Source organism: Cryptomeria japonica, chromosome 8 (genome assembly GCF_030272615.1).
Source record: "Cryptomeria japonica chromosome 8, Sugi_1.0, whole genome shotgun sequence".
In the NCBI taxonomy this organism is placed as follows: Eukaryota; Viridiplantae; Streptophyta; class Pinopsida; order Cupressales; family Cupressaceae; genus Cryptomeria; species Cryptomeria japonica.
This window is the reverse complement of record NC_081412.1, coordinates 707,650,487-707,665,906: the sequence shown is the minus strand read 5'-3', so window position 1 is coordinate 707,665,906 and position 15,420 is coordinate 707,650,487. Positions and strand designations below refer to the sequence as shown.

Here is a 15,420-nt window from a genome sequence, read left to right as displayed (position 1 = left end):
GAGTTTATCCTAGATGTAGAGACACTCTAAAAAGTGATTGTTTGTGTTTGATTCAAGCAATATCAAAAAAGAACTTAGGACAAGACCTCTTTATGTTTTGAGAGTTGGAATGGATTGATGATGTGTGAATGTGATAATGGATGAAATGTTAACTTCAATAAAAACTTTGTGTTACAAATGGGACAAATTCTTCCTCTTCTCTTTCGGGGGTTGGTGGTTCTTCCCAAGCTATATATTATATGTGATACAGATGTCTGGAAAGAAGGCAGGATTGATTTTGCCTCCCTTGTTTTTATGATAACTCAAAGCTCTATATTGAGTAAAAGCTCTGTGTTTTAAAGACTCTTGATAAAACTCGTTGGATTTGCCTTGAAGATATAGATGCATGTGACGTAAGAAGGTTCTATGTGAGACAAAGATTTGTCTATTGAGATAGAAAATTTTCCTTCTTTTGATGAAATCCTTTGAGCTCAATGGTGTTTTCTTCAAATTGATATGTTGATGAAGATTCTTCTTTCTCAAAATGTGAAGGATGGTCATATAGCTTGATACTTTGTTTTTGCACTTTGTTTATTTTTGCCAAATGTTGGTGTTGAAAATTTGTGTTGGATGAATACTTGTTTTTGAATTGGTTTTGATTTTCTTTGACAAGAAAACAGAGCAAGCACACAAACACAATAATGTTGCCTAAAAGAAGGCACAAATAAGTGTGGGTCTAAATTAACTCAATCTTTGGAATTTTTGACCCCTTTTCCAAATGTTTTTGAGTATGTTTTTCCAAAAAGCCTGAAGTCGGTTCAATTTATCATTGGTCTTGACACAAAACAAAAACACTTCAAACACACTTTATCCCTAAGGTCAAATGGCCAGTTGCAATAATTTCAGCCCACATCTTGATATTTCTTCAACTTTGGTACTACATACCTTATGAATCCCATCATGGCAAGTAAGGATGTGATATACTAAGTCTTGCATGAGCATAACAAATAGATGATCCCTATGATAGGGGAGTCGCCACTTTTATCAAGCTACAAGTATCTTTTCAAAAAGCTATGTTTCTAGTCAAGAAAATATGTATGGTGAGTATCTTGGGAGCAAAACCATCTATGCTCTTGCACTGAGTTTATCACAAATATTCTCAATCAATAGAACGGGTGGGTTTCTACATAAAAAGGTGTCTAGTAATTTTTGATGTTTTTGGACATAAGTTCATTCTGCAGTGACTCACTTAAGAGCCTTGTAACTTGTGGTGGGGCCCATTTGTCCTTTCGGCAAGTTACACTATAGGAACAACTATACCCAAGGCTACAGCTTTTGCTCACACCTGATTTCTATAGCGGCTCAAAGGATTTACTGCATGAGGTCGTTCCCAAGAGTGATGTGTCTCTTGGCAGGCCTCTCTTAAAAAGATAAACTTTGATTGTTACTAACACTTTTCTCTTGCACCTAGGACCACGAAAGCCAAGCGAGAGGATAGTGTATGTTAGAAGTAGGACCACTCGACAAAATTTGCACAAGTGTGCCAATCACCAGAAACACTTGTTATTTTTAATTGATTTATTGCAATGTGATTTATTTGCTATTTGGAGATGTTGCTCCAACAAATATGGTGTTCTTTTTAACCAAGATATCAAAATGTTTGACACTTGAAAAACTTTTGGAAAGAAAACATGGTCAACAAAAATAAAGTCGTGTAGCCTTTGTAGCAAAAAAAGTAAATGTGAGGCTCTTTTTATGCACCAAATGAAAATTTGAGTTTGTTTTAGTTACACCAAATAGAAAATGTGAAGTTCTTTTTATCCATTTGTGAAAAACAAGAAAGATGAAGTTCTTTGTTATGCACCAAATGAAAACTTGAGTTTTTTTTAGTTGCACCAAATAGAAAATATGAAGTTCATTTTATCCCTTTGTGAAAAACAAGAAAGATGAAGTTATTTTTTTATGCACCAAATGAAAAAGTTGAGTTTGTTTTAGTTGCACCAAATAGAAAATGTGAAGTTATTTTTATCCCTTTGTGAAAAACAAAAAAAGATGAAGTTTTAAATCAAAGAAATTAAAATGTTTTAAACTAACTCCTTCCAAAACTTACACAAAAAAAATATTAGAAAATCTGCAACTAAGACATTCAAAAAAAGTTAGTGCACATGGCGGGCTCACAAGCCTAAAAAAAATGTCTTTGAAGTTACAAAAGTGTTGGATTCACGTCGGGTTCACCAAATGATGGTGTGGAAATGGGGAAAAGGCAACAACAAAGTTCAATGTTAATAAGTTAGTTTCAACCATAAAACCAAAACAAAGAACTAAAAACCATTCAAAACATATCAAAAGAGATTTCAAAAAGCATGAAAGAAGTTTAACAAAACAAAAGAAAGGAGAAGAACCTCCCTAAGATGCTTCCATGATGCCTTTTGATGCTTCTCCCTTGTTTCTCCCCTCTCCAAGTCCCAAATGAGTGTAGCTCTCAGCTTTTAGCACTAGCCATGGATGCAATATGGAGATTCAAGATGGTTGGATGTGATAAACAAATGCTATGCAAGTGTAGATAGTGATGCTATGAAAAAATTCTATGCTAATACCGGTATAGAAACAATACTCTAATGCTTCCTTCTTTGCTTGAGGAGAAGGGTTCTATTTATAGAAGAAATGGGGAAATGAGGGTTAAGATTGAGCAATCTTAACAAGGGTTAGGATTGAAAGATATTTAATCCATGTGAGACTTTCAACCCAATCCCATGTTGACAAGTGTCACCATGAGGAGGCTTGAGAGGAGAGATAAGGAGCATTAAATGCTTGAGGGGACATGATGGTTACCCTAGGGGGTTGGGTTAGGGTTAGGTTAATGGATATTCCTTTTATCCAAGGAATAAATGAATGTACAAGAGTTAAATGGTTACCTTAGTCAAAGAAATAAATGCTTTGAAGAGACCTATGAGCCAAAAGGATGGTTAAGTTAGAGGAAAGTCTCTAACCAAAGGTAAATGGTGAGTTAACCATAAATGGTTATGTAAGAACCTTTAATGGTTTGGAAGACTTTAGAGGTTAACCATTTGAAGACATAAACCTTTAATGGTTATTGAAGACTTTGGAGGTTTTTGAGAAGTGACTTCCTTTTATTTAGGAATGTGACAATGATTAGGATAGGATTAGGCTAATTAGAAGAGTTAGAAGAATCTAGAAGGGATTTAGGCATGCAAGTGGATTTTGTAGAAGAATGCAAGTGGAAGGAATTTTGGGATTTTCAATTGAAGTAAAATCATTTATTTCAATTAAATGGTGTAATTTGCAATTGGATGGATATTTAAATAAATATTAATTTATTTAAATGTGAATGCAAATTTTGGGCAAATTTTGGATTTTATTTAAATAAATCTTAATTTATTTATATGAGAAAAAGGAAGATAAAGCATTAAATGCTTGAAGACTTTGAGGGAAACCAATAAAGGCTTAAGAAGACTCTAGAAAGAAGCCATTAAGTTTGAAGACTTTAAGGGAAACCATTAAAGGCTTAAGAAGACTCTAGAAGGAAGCCATTGAGTTTGAAGACTTTAAGGGAAACCATTAAATATTTCGAGTGGGTGAGGATAAATAGGATTTTAAATAAATAATAGTTGTGCAACTTGCATTTGTAGGAAAATGCAAGTGGGTGGAGGATAAAGGTGATTTAAATAAATATTAATTTATTTAAATGTGAGAGAAGATTTAATTAAACAAATATGATTTATTTATTTAATTAATGGTCTAAATTTGGTCAAGTGAATTAAATCAAATACATTGAATAATTTATTTGATTAATAGGAGAAGAGGGTTAAGATGAATTAATTAAATATTAATTTAATTAATTATTGATTGATGGTTAAATAATCAAATAAATACTAAATATTCATTTAATTAAGTGGACAGATTTATGTGTTTACAATACCATTTTTGGAGGTGAGGATAAGTTATGTATAAAATGCTCTGATAATATGAAGAATGAATTTGAGATATCTATGATTGGGGAAATGAAATTTTTCTTAGGCTTGCAAATTACTCAGATTGATAAAGGTATTTTCGTCTGTCAAACTAGGTATGCTAGAGAGTTGTTGAAGAAATTTGGAATAGAAAATTCTAAACTAGTTGGTACTCCTATGGTTACAAGTGAGAAATTGACAAAGAAAGATGTATCAACCCCGACAAATCCTACAAGGTATAAATCTATGATTGGAGGTTTTTTATATTTGACTTAGACTAGACCAGATATAATGAATGCAGTTTGTATTGTGTCAAGATATCAGAGTGATCTGAGAGAATCATGAGAGTGCGATGAAAAAGATTTTCAGATATTTACAAGGAACAAATGAGTATGGTTTGTGGTACCCTAAACATGATGACTTTACACTACATGTGCATATACAGATGTAGATTGGGGTGGAGATGTTGATGACCAGAAGAACACATTCGGTGGAGCTTTTTTTCTTAGAAAGAAACTTGTTTTATGAATCAACAAGAAATAGTCATGTACTTCTTTATCTAGTGCTAAAGTTGAGTATGTTCTTGTTGCTACTAATTGTACACAAGTTCTATGAATGAAGAAAATGTAAAAGGATACAAGGATATATTGTAATGAACTGGTACTTATTCACTATGATAACTCTGTTGCTATTGACATATCAAAGAATCTAGTATTTCATTCTAAGAAAAAACACATATCAATCAAGTATAATTTTTTGAAGGAGAAGGTTGAAGCAAATGAAGTCGAACTGGTTTATGTGAACACTAAAGAGAAGATTGTAGATATCTTCACTAAACCTTTCCCAAGGAATCATTTGAGTACTTTAGAGATAGATTGGGGGTCTCTGCCCCTTCGGTAGACACTTGAGTGATGCTGATTAACATCAATCCAGTATGCATTTATCAGAGCTATTATACATTCTGGATTGATGTGTTAGTGCTACTACTCAGGGGGAGTAGTCAGTCGTGTTGTTCAGAGGCTCTTTGATTTTTATTTGATGTTTATGTCAGATTTCTGGCATTGATGCCAAAGGGGGAGATTGTTGGTTGTCTTCCATTGGGGGAGATTTGTTTGGCATTTCTTGGCACTTGGATGTTTTTCACATCTAGTGTTGCCATCAATTCTAAAGGGGGAGATTATAGGCAATTTGGAGAAATTGATTATGTGTTACATTGATGTTTGTCATTGATGTCAACACTAGTTGTTTTTCTATCTACCAGGTTCTGCTAGAGTGGTTGGACTTTGATGATGATTTGGAGATTTATCTCCGGTATTCTTGGGTATGTTCTGGATGTTGAAAATGGTCTGGTTTGTTTATTCATGTCATTCAGATGCATATCTCATTTAGTTGGTTTGGGATTTGATGATCTGGATGCTATCATATGTTCTAGTAATCCTTTTGGTTATTGGTAAGCGTATTACCGATAGAGCTTTATTGAAGATATTTTGATGGATTTGATAAGTGGTGTTGGTGCGACTTCTAGAAGGTTATTAGGATGCTGATGGTTATCTTGTTTGTGTTCTAGTTGATTGGTGGTGTTGCATTTGTCTTATTTCGACCTATTTTAGGTCCAGTCTTATTCTGTTAGGTTATGGATCGATTTATGTAATGTGTTGGTTGTTGCTCCTGATGCATTACCGATTGGATTTATTGATTGGTTTATGTTGTTTCGGTCTCAAGCCGATTTGGTTTATCATTGGATTTTGAGTTCACGTTATGGATTTATTGTACTATCTTTTAGGTGGCCGACCTAATTGTTTAGGTCCCGGGTTGATATATATGATGTAAGATCTCTTTGTAGATCATGGTCATGGGATATGAGATTATCTATGTGCAAATAAAGTTGTAATCATATGTAGAGGTTTTGGTCAATCATAGGTGATCGAATTGGGTTTGTTTAAGAGGTTTAAGACCTCTGGTATTGAGCTTAACTGGAATTGTACTCAGGCATAGGAGATGTTATTCTTGTAGTTCATTCTTATTTTTGGATTGTAGTCTGGAATTCTTTTGTAGTCAGTGAGGCTCCTTTGTGATGAGCAGTGCGCTCTAGGCTGTTGGCCTTCCTGCATCTATAGGCCCCTCTTATTGTAATCACATACTTATTGCAGAAGTATTATCTGACTATGGGTAGGCTTCCCACCATGGTTTTTCCCTTTATTGGGTTTTCCATGTATAAATCTTGATATTATGTGTTGTGGATAGATGGTAATTGTTTTGTGGTTTATGTTTGTGCTTAATTGATATATCTTCTATTCTGGTATTTGGTTTATGCATTCCGATAAAAGGTTTTGTGTTCTTAAAGTTGCATAATCTATTGACAACTGATTCATCCCCCCCTCCCCCCTCTCAGTTGTCCACTGATTATCCCAACATGCTTAACATCTAAAAGTAGATAGTTGCATACACAATAGGATGAGTGGAACTAGTAAAACATATCTAGACTATTCTAACTCTCCTCCCAAACATGTGTCACCTAGCAAAATATAGCTAGCTTGTGGTATCCATGTCATCTCTTACTCTTCCTCAGATGGATCACCTAGAAAAACATAGCTAGCCTATGATATCAATGTTTTCTTTCTTCTCCCCATGAGCTCATAGCTTGTCTATTTGTGGTTCATGGTTTGATGCATAGTCTTGCTCCTTTTATGCGATCACTTGTGTCCTTGTGATAGAATTTCAAGAATTATATTAGTGGTTGAGACATTTTGATTATTGAGGTCTGTTAGGCTAGTTGACTTGAGGTCTTGTTTTGGTTTTTAGCTTTCATTTTGTGTGTCTTTTTCCTTTTGTCTTTGTTTATCTTTGTTTTCCTTTTTGTCTGTCTTGTTTTGTATACCTATGCATGTGATAATGTGAGTTAAGATCCTAAGATTAGGGGCTCGGTTCCTTAAATAAGTAATGTCTTATACTCCTTGTGATCTCGCTCCTAATTGCTTCTCTCTCTCTCTCTCTCTCTCTCTCTCTCTCATCTTTCATGGCACACTCTCATAAGAGTACAATAATGGGAATTGTGCATGTCTATCAAGAATTGTCATGTCAAAATCACCAAACTAATAGAGATTAGTGATCAATTTAAATAGCATCTTTCATGGACGTTGAACATTACATTCTTTGAATGAAGAGACTTACATCAATCACTATCAACTTTATTCCTAGCCCCTTAAATCAATGATGTCACAAATTTGTGGTACTCTAGCTTTCAATTGATAGTTAAATTATTATGTAGGCTCAAACTCAAGTGTAGCCTTCTCAAAGTCTCACAAGAACATCTTAATTGCCAAATGTTCACTATCTATACCATTTAGGGTCCACTAATCATATAGACAATTATGTGTCACTCATAGACTTTGATTATTATTTATCTTCGACTAGATGACCATGTGAATTAGGAAAATATGCTTTTGAATTGGAGCACTTAAGAAGGGGGCGACACGCTCTCATAAGAGCACAATAATGGGAGTTGTGCATGTCCATCAAGAATTGTCACATGATAAACACATGCAATTAGCAGCTTATCATATTGATGAATCATATGTATGGTTAACTATTTGACATGTCACATTTAAGTTTCTCCTTTATAATTGAGTTGGCTAGATGAGACTCACCATAGTCATATTGAACAATAAATAATTAAACATTGTAGGAGCATGAATATACCAATTATTGAATGTAGCCTATTAGTGCATACAATTAAGTTAGTGCATGATTGAGTCACCCAAATGCAAGATATATACTAATTGGATTAGTCTAGTTTTGTTACTTAATAATTGATTAAGTCGAATGCCAAATTTTTACGACATCATGAACTAAATATTAATTGAGTATATAATATGTCTATAATTTTAAGATAATATCTAAAGAATCATTGTGACAAGAAATATTTATATTTGAACTTGTTAAAATCTGATCTTAAATTCATCAAAAGTTCCACGAACAAAATAATACACACATACTTCTAACTTAATTTACTAATAAATTATATAGGACACCTTTGTAAAATACTCTTTATAATAAAGTTATAATTATATATTAAAATATTAAAATATTAAAAAAAAGTCTTCTAGAAAATGTCCATAGTCCATTCAACTGTTTTCCTATTATTTTTTTCTATAGATGTGCGACTAGTTAACAAGACTTTGCTGGTCTTATAAAGTCGGTCTACCTGAGGAAAAATCTAAGGTGACTTTCGTAGTCTAACAGCCGTGACCAATGCGTTTTGGAAAATAAAGTAGGAAATACGCGTTTTGAACAGACTGTTTTGTACGACTACATCGGAGTCTCCATTTGACGTGTATCACACAATGAATTACTAACTCTCTAATTTTTATGATCTGTTTGATAATTACAATTTCATCTCCTAATCAAAGAAATACGCAAGGATCATAGTAAATTTGTCTTATGTTTTTATTTTTCGTATTTCTTAGCCATCCTTTTTAATGATATCTAATCTAACGAGTTTTTTTCTAGGCTTATGGCGATCGTTGTCGTGTTGTCAGTCACGCGTCTATGATACCTTCCACACAATCCGAAAAAAATATCTGGTCTTCTTTTATTGTTTACTTATTTATACCCCAGCGGGGAAGAATAGTAAAGTGCAGAATAGCAACGGAATGGATCCACTTTCATTTAAGATATCTGTGGGCTCTGCATTTTTGTTGATTTGCATAATAATTCATTTTCCATTTTCAACAGCATGTTTACAAGATGAAAGAAGTTACTTGCTGGATTTCAAGGGTGGCCTTAATTTATCCTCAGCAAGTACATTATCGTCTTGGCGGGGATTCAACTGTTGTGAGTGGGCGGGTGTTGCCTGTGACTATCATACATCCCATGTCATTCGCCTTGATTTAAGTAATGTCTTTCATGAAGATGGTTGGGACAGGAGGAGACAGCTTCGTCCATCTCTGTTTGATCTGCAGCATCTACAGCACTTGGATCTCAGCTCCGGTTACTTTTCAGGTATTTCTATTCCTTTCCAGTTGTTCAAATTGCAGAAACTCACATTTCTCAGCTTGTCAAAAGGTGGATTTTGTGGTGAAGTCCCTCTGGAGTTGGGAAATATGTCAAGCTTGTGTCATTTGGATATTTCATATAATTACTTGGAAGATTGTGAGTTGAAAAGTAGTAAGTTTGATGTATGGGTGAGAAATCTAAGAAGCCTGGAATTCTTACGAATGGCTGGAGTGAACCTGACAATGGCGTCTGAGCAGTGGGGTGAGGCCCTCAACGGTCTTACCAATCTTACCCAGATTCACTTGTCTTACTGTTTTCTCTCAGGTAAGATTCCAGATCTCTCAAACCTCACCCATTTATCACATCTGGATATGTCAAGCAATTCATTCCCGTTTGAGCTACCCTCTTGGTTTGAGAATGTAACTTCATTGGTTTCACTTGATCTCTCCTACTGTGGTCTAAATGGTTCCATCCCTTCCAATTTCATGGCCCGCTCAAGAATGAGCAATCTTGTGCTCGGTCATAATAATGACCTGAAAGGAAACCTTTCTTTCATTCTAAGCCATTCTACCTCACTGGTCGTGTTATCTCTTCCTTGGTGCAATTTAGGAGCATTAGTCCCCTCTATTTCAAATTTTTCAAAACTTGAGACAATGGATCTATCCTATAACAATTTGGATGGAAGTATATCATCCTTTCTTGGCAACTTTTCGTCCCTTAAGAGAATAAATCTAGACAGAAACAATTTGGAGGGTACCATACCATCCTCTTTAGGCAGTTGTTTGTCCCTTAAATATATGTACCTTAGTTACAACCGGTTAAGTGGCCCTATTCCTCAGTCTCTGTCTCAGATTCCAACATTACGTATGCTCGCTCTAGACCATAACCAACTGTCAGGAACAATTCCAGATTCCGTTTCAAATCTGACTAGTCTAGAGGAGATGCTAATTTCTTCCAACCGATTAACAGGCAATTTTTCTCTTCAGCTACTTGAAAACGTGACTTGCATTGAAATCTTAAACCTTTCCGAAAATGAGCTTCTCGTTAACATACCGAAAAGTTGGGTTCCTCAGTTTTCCCGCCTGTTGTTCCTTGGATTGGGGTCTTGCAATATAGAAGGCGACTTACCTGCTTTTTTGTCCCAGCAATTTCTGTTGGAACTGCTAGATCTTCCAGATAACAAGATTGTGGGAAATCTTCCTTTGTGGCTGTGGGATCTTCCTAATCTTCAGTATCTCAATCTTTCAAACAATCAACTGGAAGGTTGTTGTCTACCCCGCAAAGTATCTCATAATTTTACAATGGTGGACTTGCATGGGAATAGATTATATGGCTCTCTTCCTGCTCTTGATTTTGTTTCAGATATATTAGATATATCAGATAATGAGTTTAATGGCTCTATTCCTGCAAGAGTTGGCACATCATACTCTCTATCATTGTCGGGGAATAATCTAACTGGACAAATTCCAAGTTCTATATGCTCCGGTCCATATTCTCTTGATGTTTTGGACTTGTCCAAAAACAAGTTAATTGGTATGATTCCTGCAAACATTGGGAGGTGTTCTGGACTATCAGTTTTAAAATTAGCTCAAAATATTTTGCAAGGGAAGATTCCAAAGGAGTTGGGAAACCTGACGGCTCTCCACACATTGAATCTCAATGGAAACAAGTTGCAAGGTATTATTCCTTCATTCATTGCAAATTGCAAGCATCTCCAAGTATTTGATTTGGGAAATAACAAATTTGAAGGCAACATTCCTGTTTGGGTAAATGATCTGACAGATTTGAGAATTCTCAGCTTAGGTTCTAATAAGTTTATTGATAGAATTCCCCCTCAGCTGTTCAGGATGCAAAATCTTCAAATTATAGATTTATCTGGTAATCAATTATCAGGAAGCATTCCTCCAGATGTTACCAAGTTATATGCTATGCTCAATAATTCACAAAGTTTTGATGTGCAACATTACGAAGATCATTGCAGTTCTTATTTTACAGCCTCAAATTGTGAATTCAACTTTGCCGATGAAGTAACTGTTTGGATAAAAGGAAGGGAAGCTTCATATGAAAAGATAATCAAAGCACATAAGTTCATGGATCTATCGCGTAATCAGTTGTCAGGCAATATTCCTCCAGAATTGGGACTCCTTAAGGGTTTGATTTCTCTCAACATATCAAAAAATAATTTGAGTGGCTCAATTCCAGAATCCTTAGGAGCCATGGCTTACTTGGAATCTTTGGATCTATCAAAAAACATTTTGTCAGGAAAAATTCCTTCCCAACTCTTAAATCTCACATTCCTTGCTGTGTTAAATCTTTCAGACAACATGCTTTTTGGGTTAATTCCACAGGGGAAGCAATTTTCAACTTTTGAAGCTTCTTCTTTTCTAGGAAATCCCAATCTCTATGGACCTCAACTTGAAAACATGACATTGCCTTCTGGTTTGGATGGTAGAGAGAATCACAATAATACAGTTGCTAGAGATGGAGATGGAGATGTAATGGATCAATGGTGGGCAGTGGGACTGGGGTTAAGTTACGGATTGGGATTTGCTACTGTGATTGCAGTGTTGTGCTTCCACATGAAATGGAGATACATATGCTTTTCTCACATGGACAGTTTTATTTATTATCTTCTAGAACGATGATTCTTTGAAGCTAATACTCAATCCTATGATAAATATGTACTGAAGATTTGTATTGTTGATTGATAAATATGTACTGAAGATTTGTATTGTTGCTGATATTAATATTGGTCTATTTTTATTGTTGTAGCATGTGCTAAAAACAAATAGTTTTTAGTTTAGTTAACTTGTTGTAGAATGTGCTTTTGATATTAAATACAATGTTTGTATGTCTTCAACTCAAGACATTTGGTGTATGAGGCCACAATTTAAAATTTGATTAAGGTAAACTACCTATTGATTGGGTTACACTATGTGTTATAACATATTCTAGTAGGAGAATTAAAGGAACACATCAATCTTGATTAAGGTAGTTGATGAGGATATTTGACTATCAGGTTGAAAAATTCGACCAATGATTTGAGTAGTAAGATTGAATATATTTACAATTGGTGTTCAAAGTGGTGCAAAACAAATATGCGAATGTTCGTTTCCTTCCCTCCCTTTGTTATACATGTGAATAATCACGAGTCATGTGTAATGACTAGTATTTAAACCTTAATATTTTGTAACTATGATTTTACAAATGATGTTCATCATATTTTATTAATTTTCATCAAGGTGTTTCTAACGCATGTTTTAGTTTCTATCTGAGCATGAATATTCATGCATTGTATACATTTAAAAAAGAAAATACTTTAGCTAATGAACATATACAATTAAAAATTCTAAGTAAGAATCCTGTAGATTATATATAATGTTGTATTTAAGATAAAATTGTAAAATATCCTTATACTATCTTTCTATAGATTTAAATTGGAAATATTCAATGCAATATTATTATTTTATTATTTTTTAAAGAAAATTACAATTATTAAATTATTTAATTCATTTAATCAAATGTCAATTGTACTCATGGTAAATTTTGGCCTTATTGTATATTGTTTGATTGTTGCTCAATTTTTATAGAAATTTGTAATGTTTTAAATTTAGTGGTTGAATCATCAATTCTATTAATGTTTTGAATGATAGAGAATGGTGTTATAGATGTGATATGGTGCCAAAATAATTTAATATGAAATTTATTTCTACCTACAATTTAACATTTTATAATTATTTTGTTGATTTAAATTCATCCACATATAATTTTTTTTTCGTTTTCTTAAATAATTTAATATGAAATTTATTTCTACCTACAATTTAACATTTTATTGTATATTGTTTGATTGTTGCTCAATTTTTATAGAAATTTGTAATGTTTTAAATTTAGTGGTTGAATCATCAATTCTATTAATGTTTTGAATGATAGAGAATGGTGTTATAGATGTGATATGGTGCCAAAATAATTTAATATGAAATTTATTTCTACCTACAATTTGACATTTTATAATTATTTTGTTGATTTAAATTCATCCACATATGATTTTTTTTTCGTTTTCTTAAATAATTTAATATGAAATTTATTTCTACCTACAATTTAACATTTTATTGTATATTGTTTGATTGTTGCTCAATTTTTATAGAAATTTGTAATGTTTTAAATTTAGTGGTTGAATCATCAATTCTATTAATGTTTTGAATGATAGAGAATGGTGTTATAGATGTGATATGGTGCCAAAATAATTGAATATGAAATTTATTTCTACCTACAATTTAACATTTTATAATTATTTTGTTGATTTAAATTCATCCACATATAATTTTTATTTTATATATATATATATATATATATATGAGAATGGGCATGGTATGAATGTTGCAGCGAGAATGGAAATAGTGACTCATCAACAATTTGCTGATGATACAATTTTATTTGGCCAAGCTAGTAGAATGGAATTAAGGAATATTAATGATTTTCAAGACAAATACTACAAGATTTGGGAGAGAAAATTAATTGGAAAAAATCATAACTCTTTTTTCTAAACACCCAACCTAGTCTTTAAAGGGTGTTAGCTAGAATATTAAATTTGAAAGTAGTAAATTTCCTGAGAAGATTCTTAGGAACTCAATTGTTCATGGGTATTAACAAGAAAGTATATTGGTAGAATATTATTAAAAGTTGCTCTGAGAGGATGGAAACTTGGAAAGGTAAATGGCTTTCTTCTGCAAGTAATTTTTTTATGATTAAAGAAATTATTTTTGCAATTCCTATTTATTCAATGTCATTCTTAAAACTCTCAACGATAATTGTTGATGATAAATAGGATCATGAGAAGATTATTTTGGAGTGGCATTGGTGACCCAAATAAATTCCCACTTGTTTCTTGGGACAAGGTTTTCACCTTGAAATCTGCTAGGGGATCAAGAATTAGACAGCTTACAGTGATGAACTGAGCAATGTGAGCCAAATTAGTTTGGAACATATATGCCAATTGTGATTAAAAAAGGGTTATATACTTGAGGAGGAAGTACTTAGATTCTGATTATTCCACACATATTCTAATAATAAGGGACCCCTCGAGAGGATCAACAATCTAGGATTATATTTTGTAGTGCATAGATATAAACTCCAAACATGTAAATTAGGAGCTTGGAAATGGTCAAAGAGCCCTTTTCTAGACTAATTCATGGGATAACCAAGATATTCTTGATGCCCACCCAAATATGGAGACTTTGTTTTCTTGGGGATCTAAAGTGATTAACTATGGCTCAATTACTTAGTAGGATGGTATATATTAATGGAAATGAAAATCCTTAGAGGGCCTCAATACTCCAATAGATAAAAAAGAATGCTAAATGACATTATTAAAGGATGGGAGATTTATGCCCACAATTAAGGAGGATACAGTAAAGTGGTGTGAATCTAAATATGGAATTTATAAATTTAAATTTGGCTATCAAATTAAGGAGACAAATATTTCTAAGAAAAGGATGACCCTATAAATTATTGTGGAATAAATATCTTATAAAGCTAAGCTGTTTGCTTGGCTTGCCATTCAAATGAAAATTCTTACTGAAGATCGAATGAGAAAAATGGGAAGTCATGGGTCTAGGATATGTATCCTATGCAAAAAAGAGAGTGAATCGATAGACCATTTTTTGTTAGGTTGTTCTTTTGCCCACAAGTAATGGAACTATTATTTATCTAAAATAAATTTTCAATGTCCTTTTCCTCAATGTCTGATGGAATGATTTAATATCTAGTCTCTCATGCAAAAGAATGATGTCTTTGAAAGTTTGTGGAAGATTATTCCCTCTACAGTAGTCTGGGAAATTTGGAAAGAGAGAAATTGTAAAATATTCTAGGATAAAGAGACGTCAGTGGAGATTCTTTGCCAAAATATTGAAGTCCAAATAGTGTAACTAGTGAATGGAGTAGCCTGGAATAAACCAGTTAAAAAGAATCTATTTACTCGATGGAATGAAGAAATGCTCAATCATTTCAATGGCCTTGTGTTTCCCACTGTTAATGGGGTTGGGTTGGTTAATCATCTCTCTTCCTCCAGATTGAATTTAAAATGGATTGTACCAGAGCCTAGGTGGATCAAAATAAATTTTGATGGAGCAACCAAAGTTAATCTAGTTCTAGGCAAAATGGGTTGTACTGCTAGGGATGAGGGGTGAACTCACAATGCTAGTTCCCACTTTTTTGTACATCCTGTTTTTTGCTGAAATTATACATTTTTTAAAAAATATAATGATTTAAGCTTTAAGAGGTCCCATTTGAAGTAATTAATTGAAGAGAGTTAGATCAAAGGATCTTAGATCAAAATTTCTTGGATATAACCTCTCTACTTCTAAATCATACTTGTAATGGAGTCTCATTTGCATCTATAATATGTTGATAAAAAACAAATTTTATATTAGCTTTTGGGGGGTCAAATGAATTCAATTAGAACTTTTTTTTTCTTTAA

General features: G+C 33.3%; 1 protein-coding gene across 1 annotated transcript; it reads left to right on the top strand.

Annotated features, from left to right (window-relative positions):
* The first annotated feature begins 8,569 nt into the window (after positions 1-8,569).
* LOC131071297 (receptor-like protein EIX2) lies at positions 8,570-11,875 on the top strand. The gene has a single exon (XM_058007091.2). It carries the CDS (start codon positions 8,603-8,605, stop codon positions 11,588-11,590), a length of 2,988 nt encoding a protein of 995 aa, XP_057863074.2. The 5' UTR covers positions 8,570-8,602; the 3' UTR covers positions 11,591-11,875.
* The last annotated feature ends 3,545 nt before the right edge of the window (positions 11,876-15,420 follow it).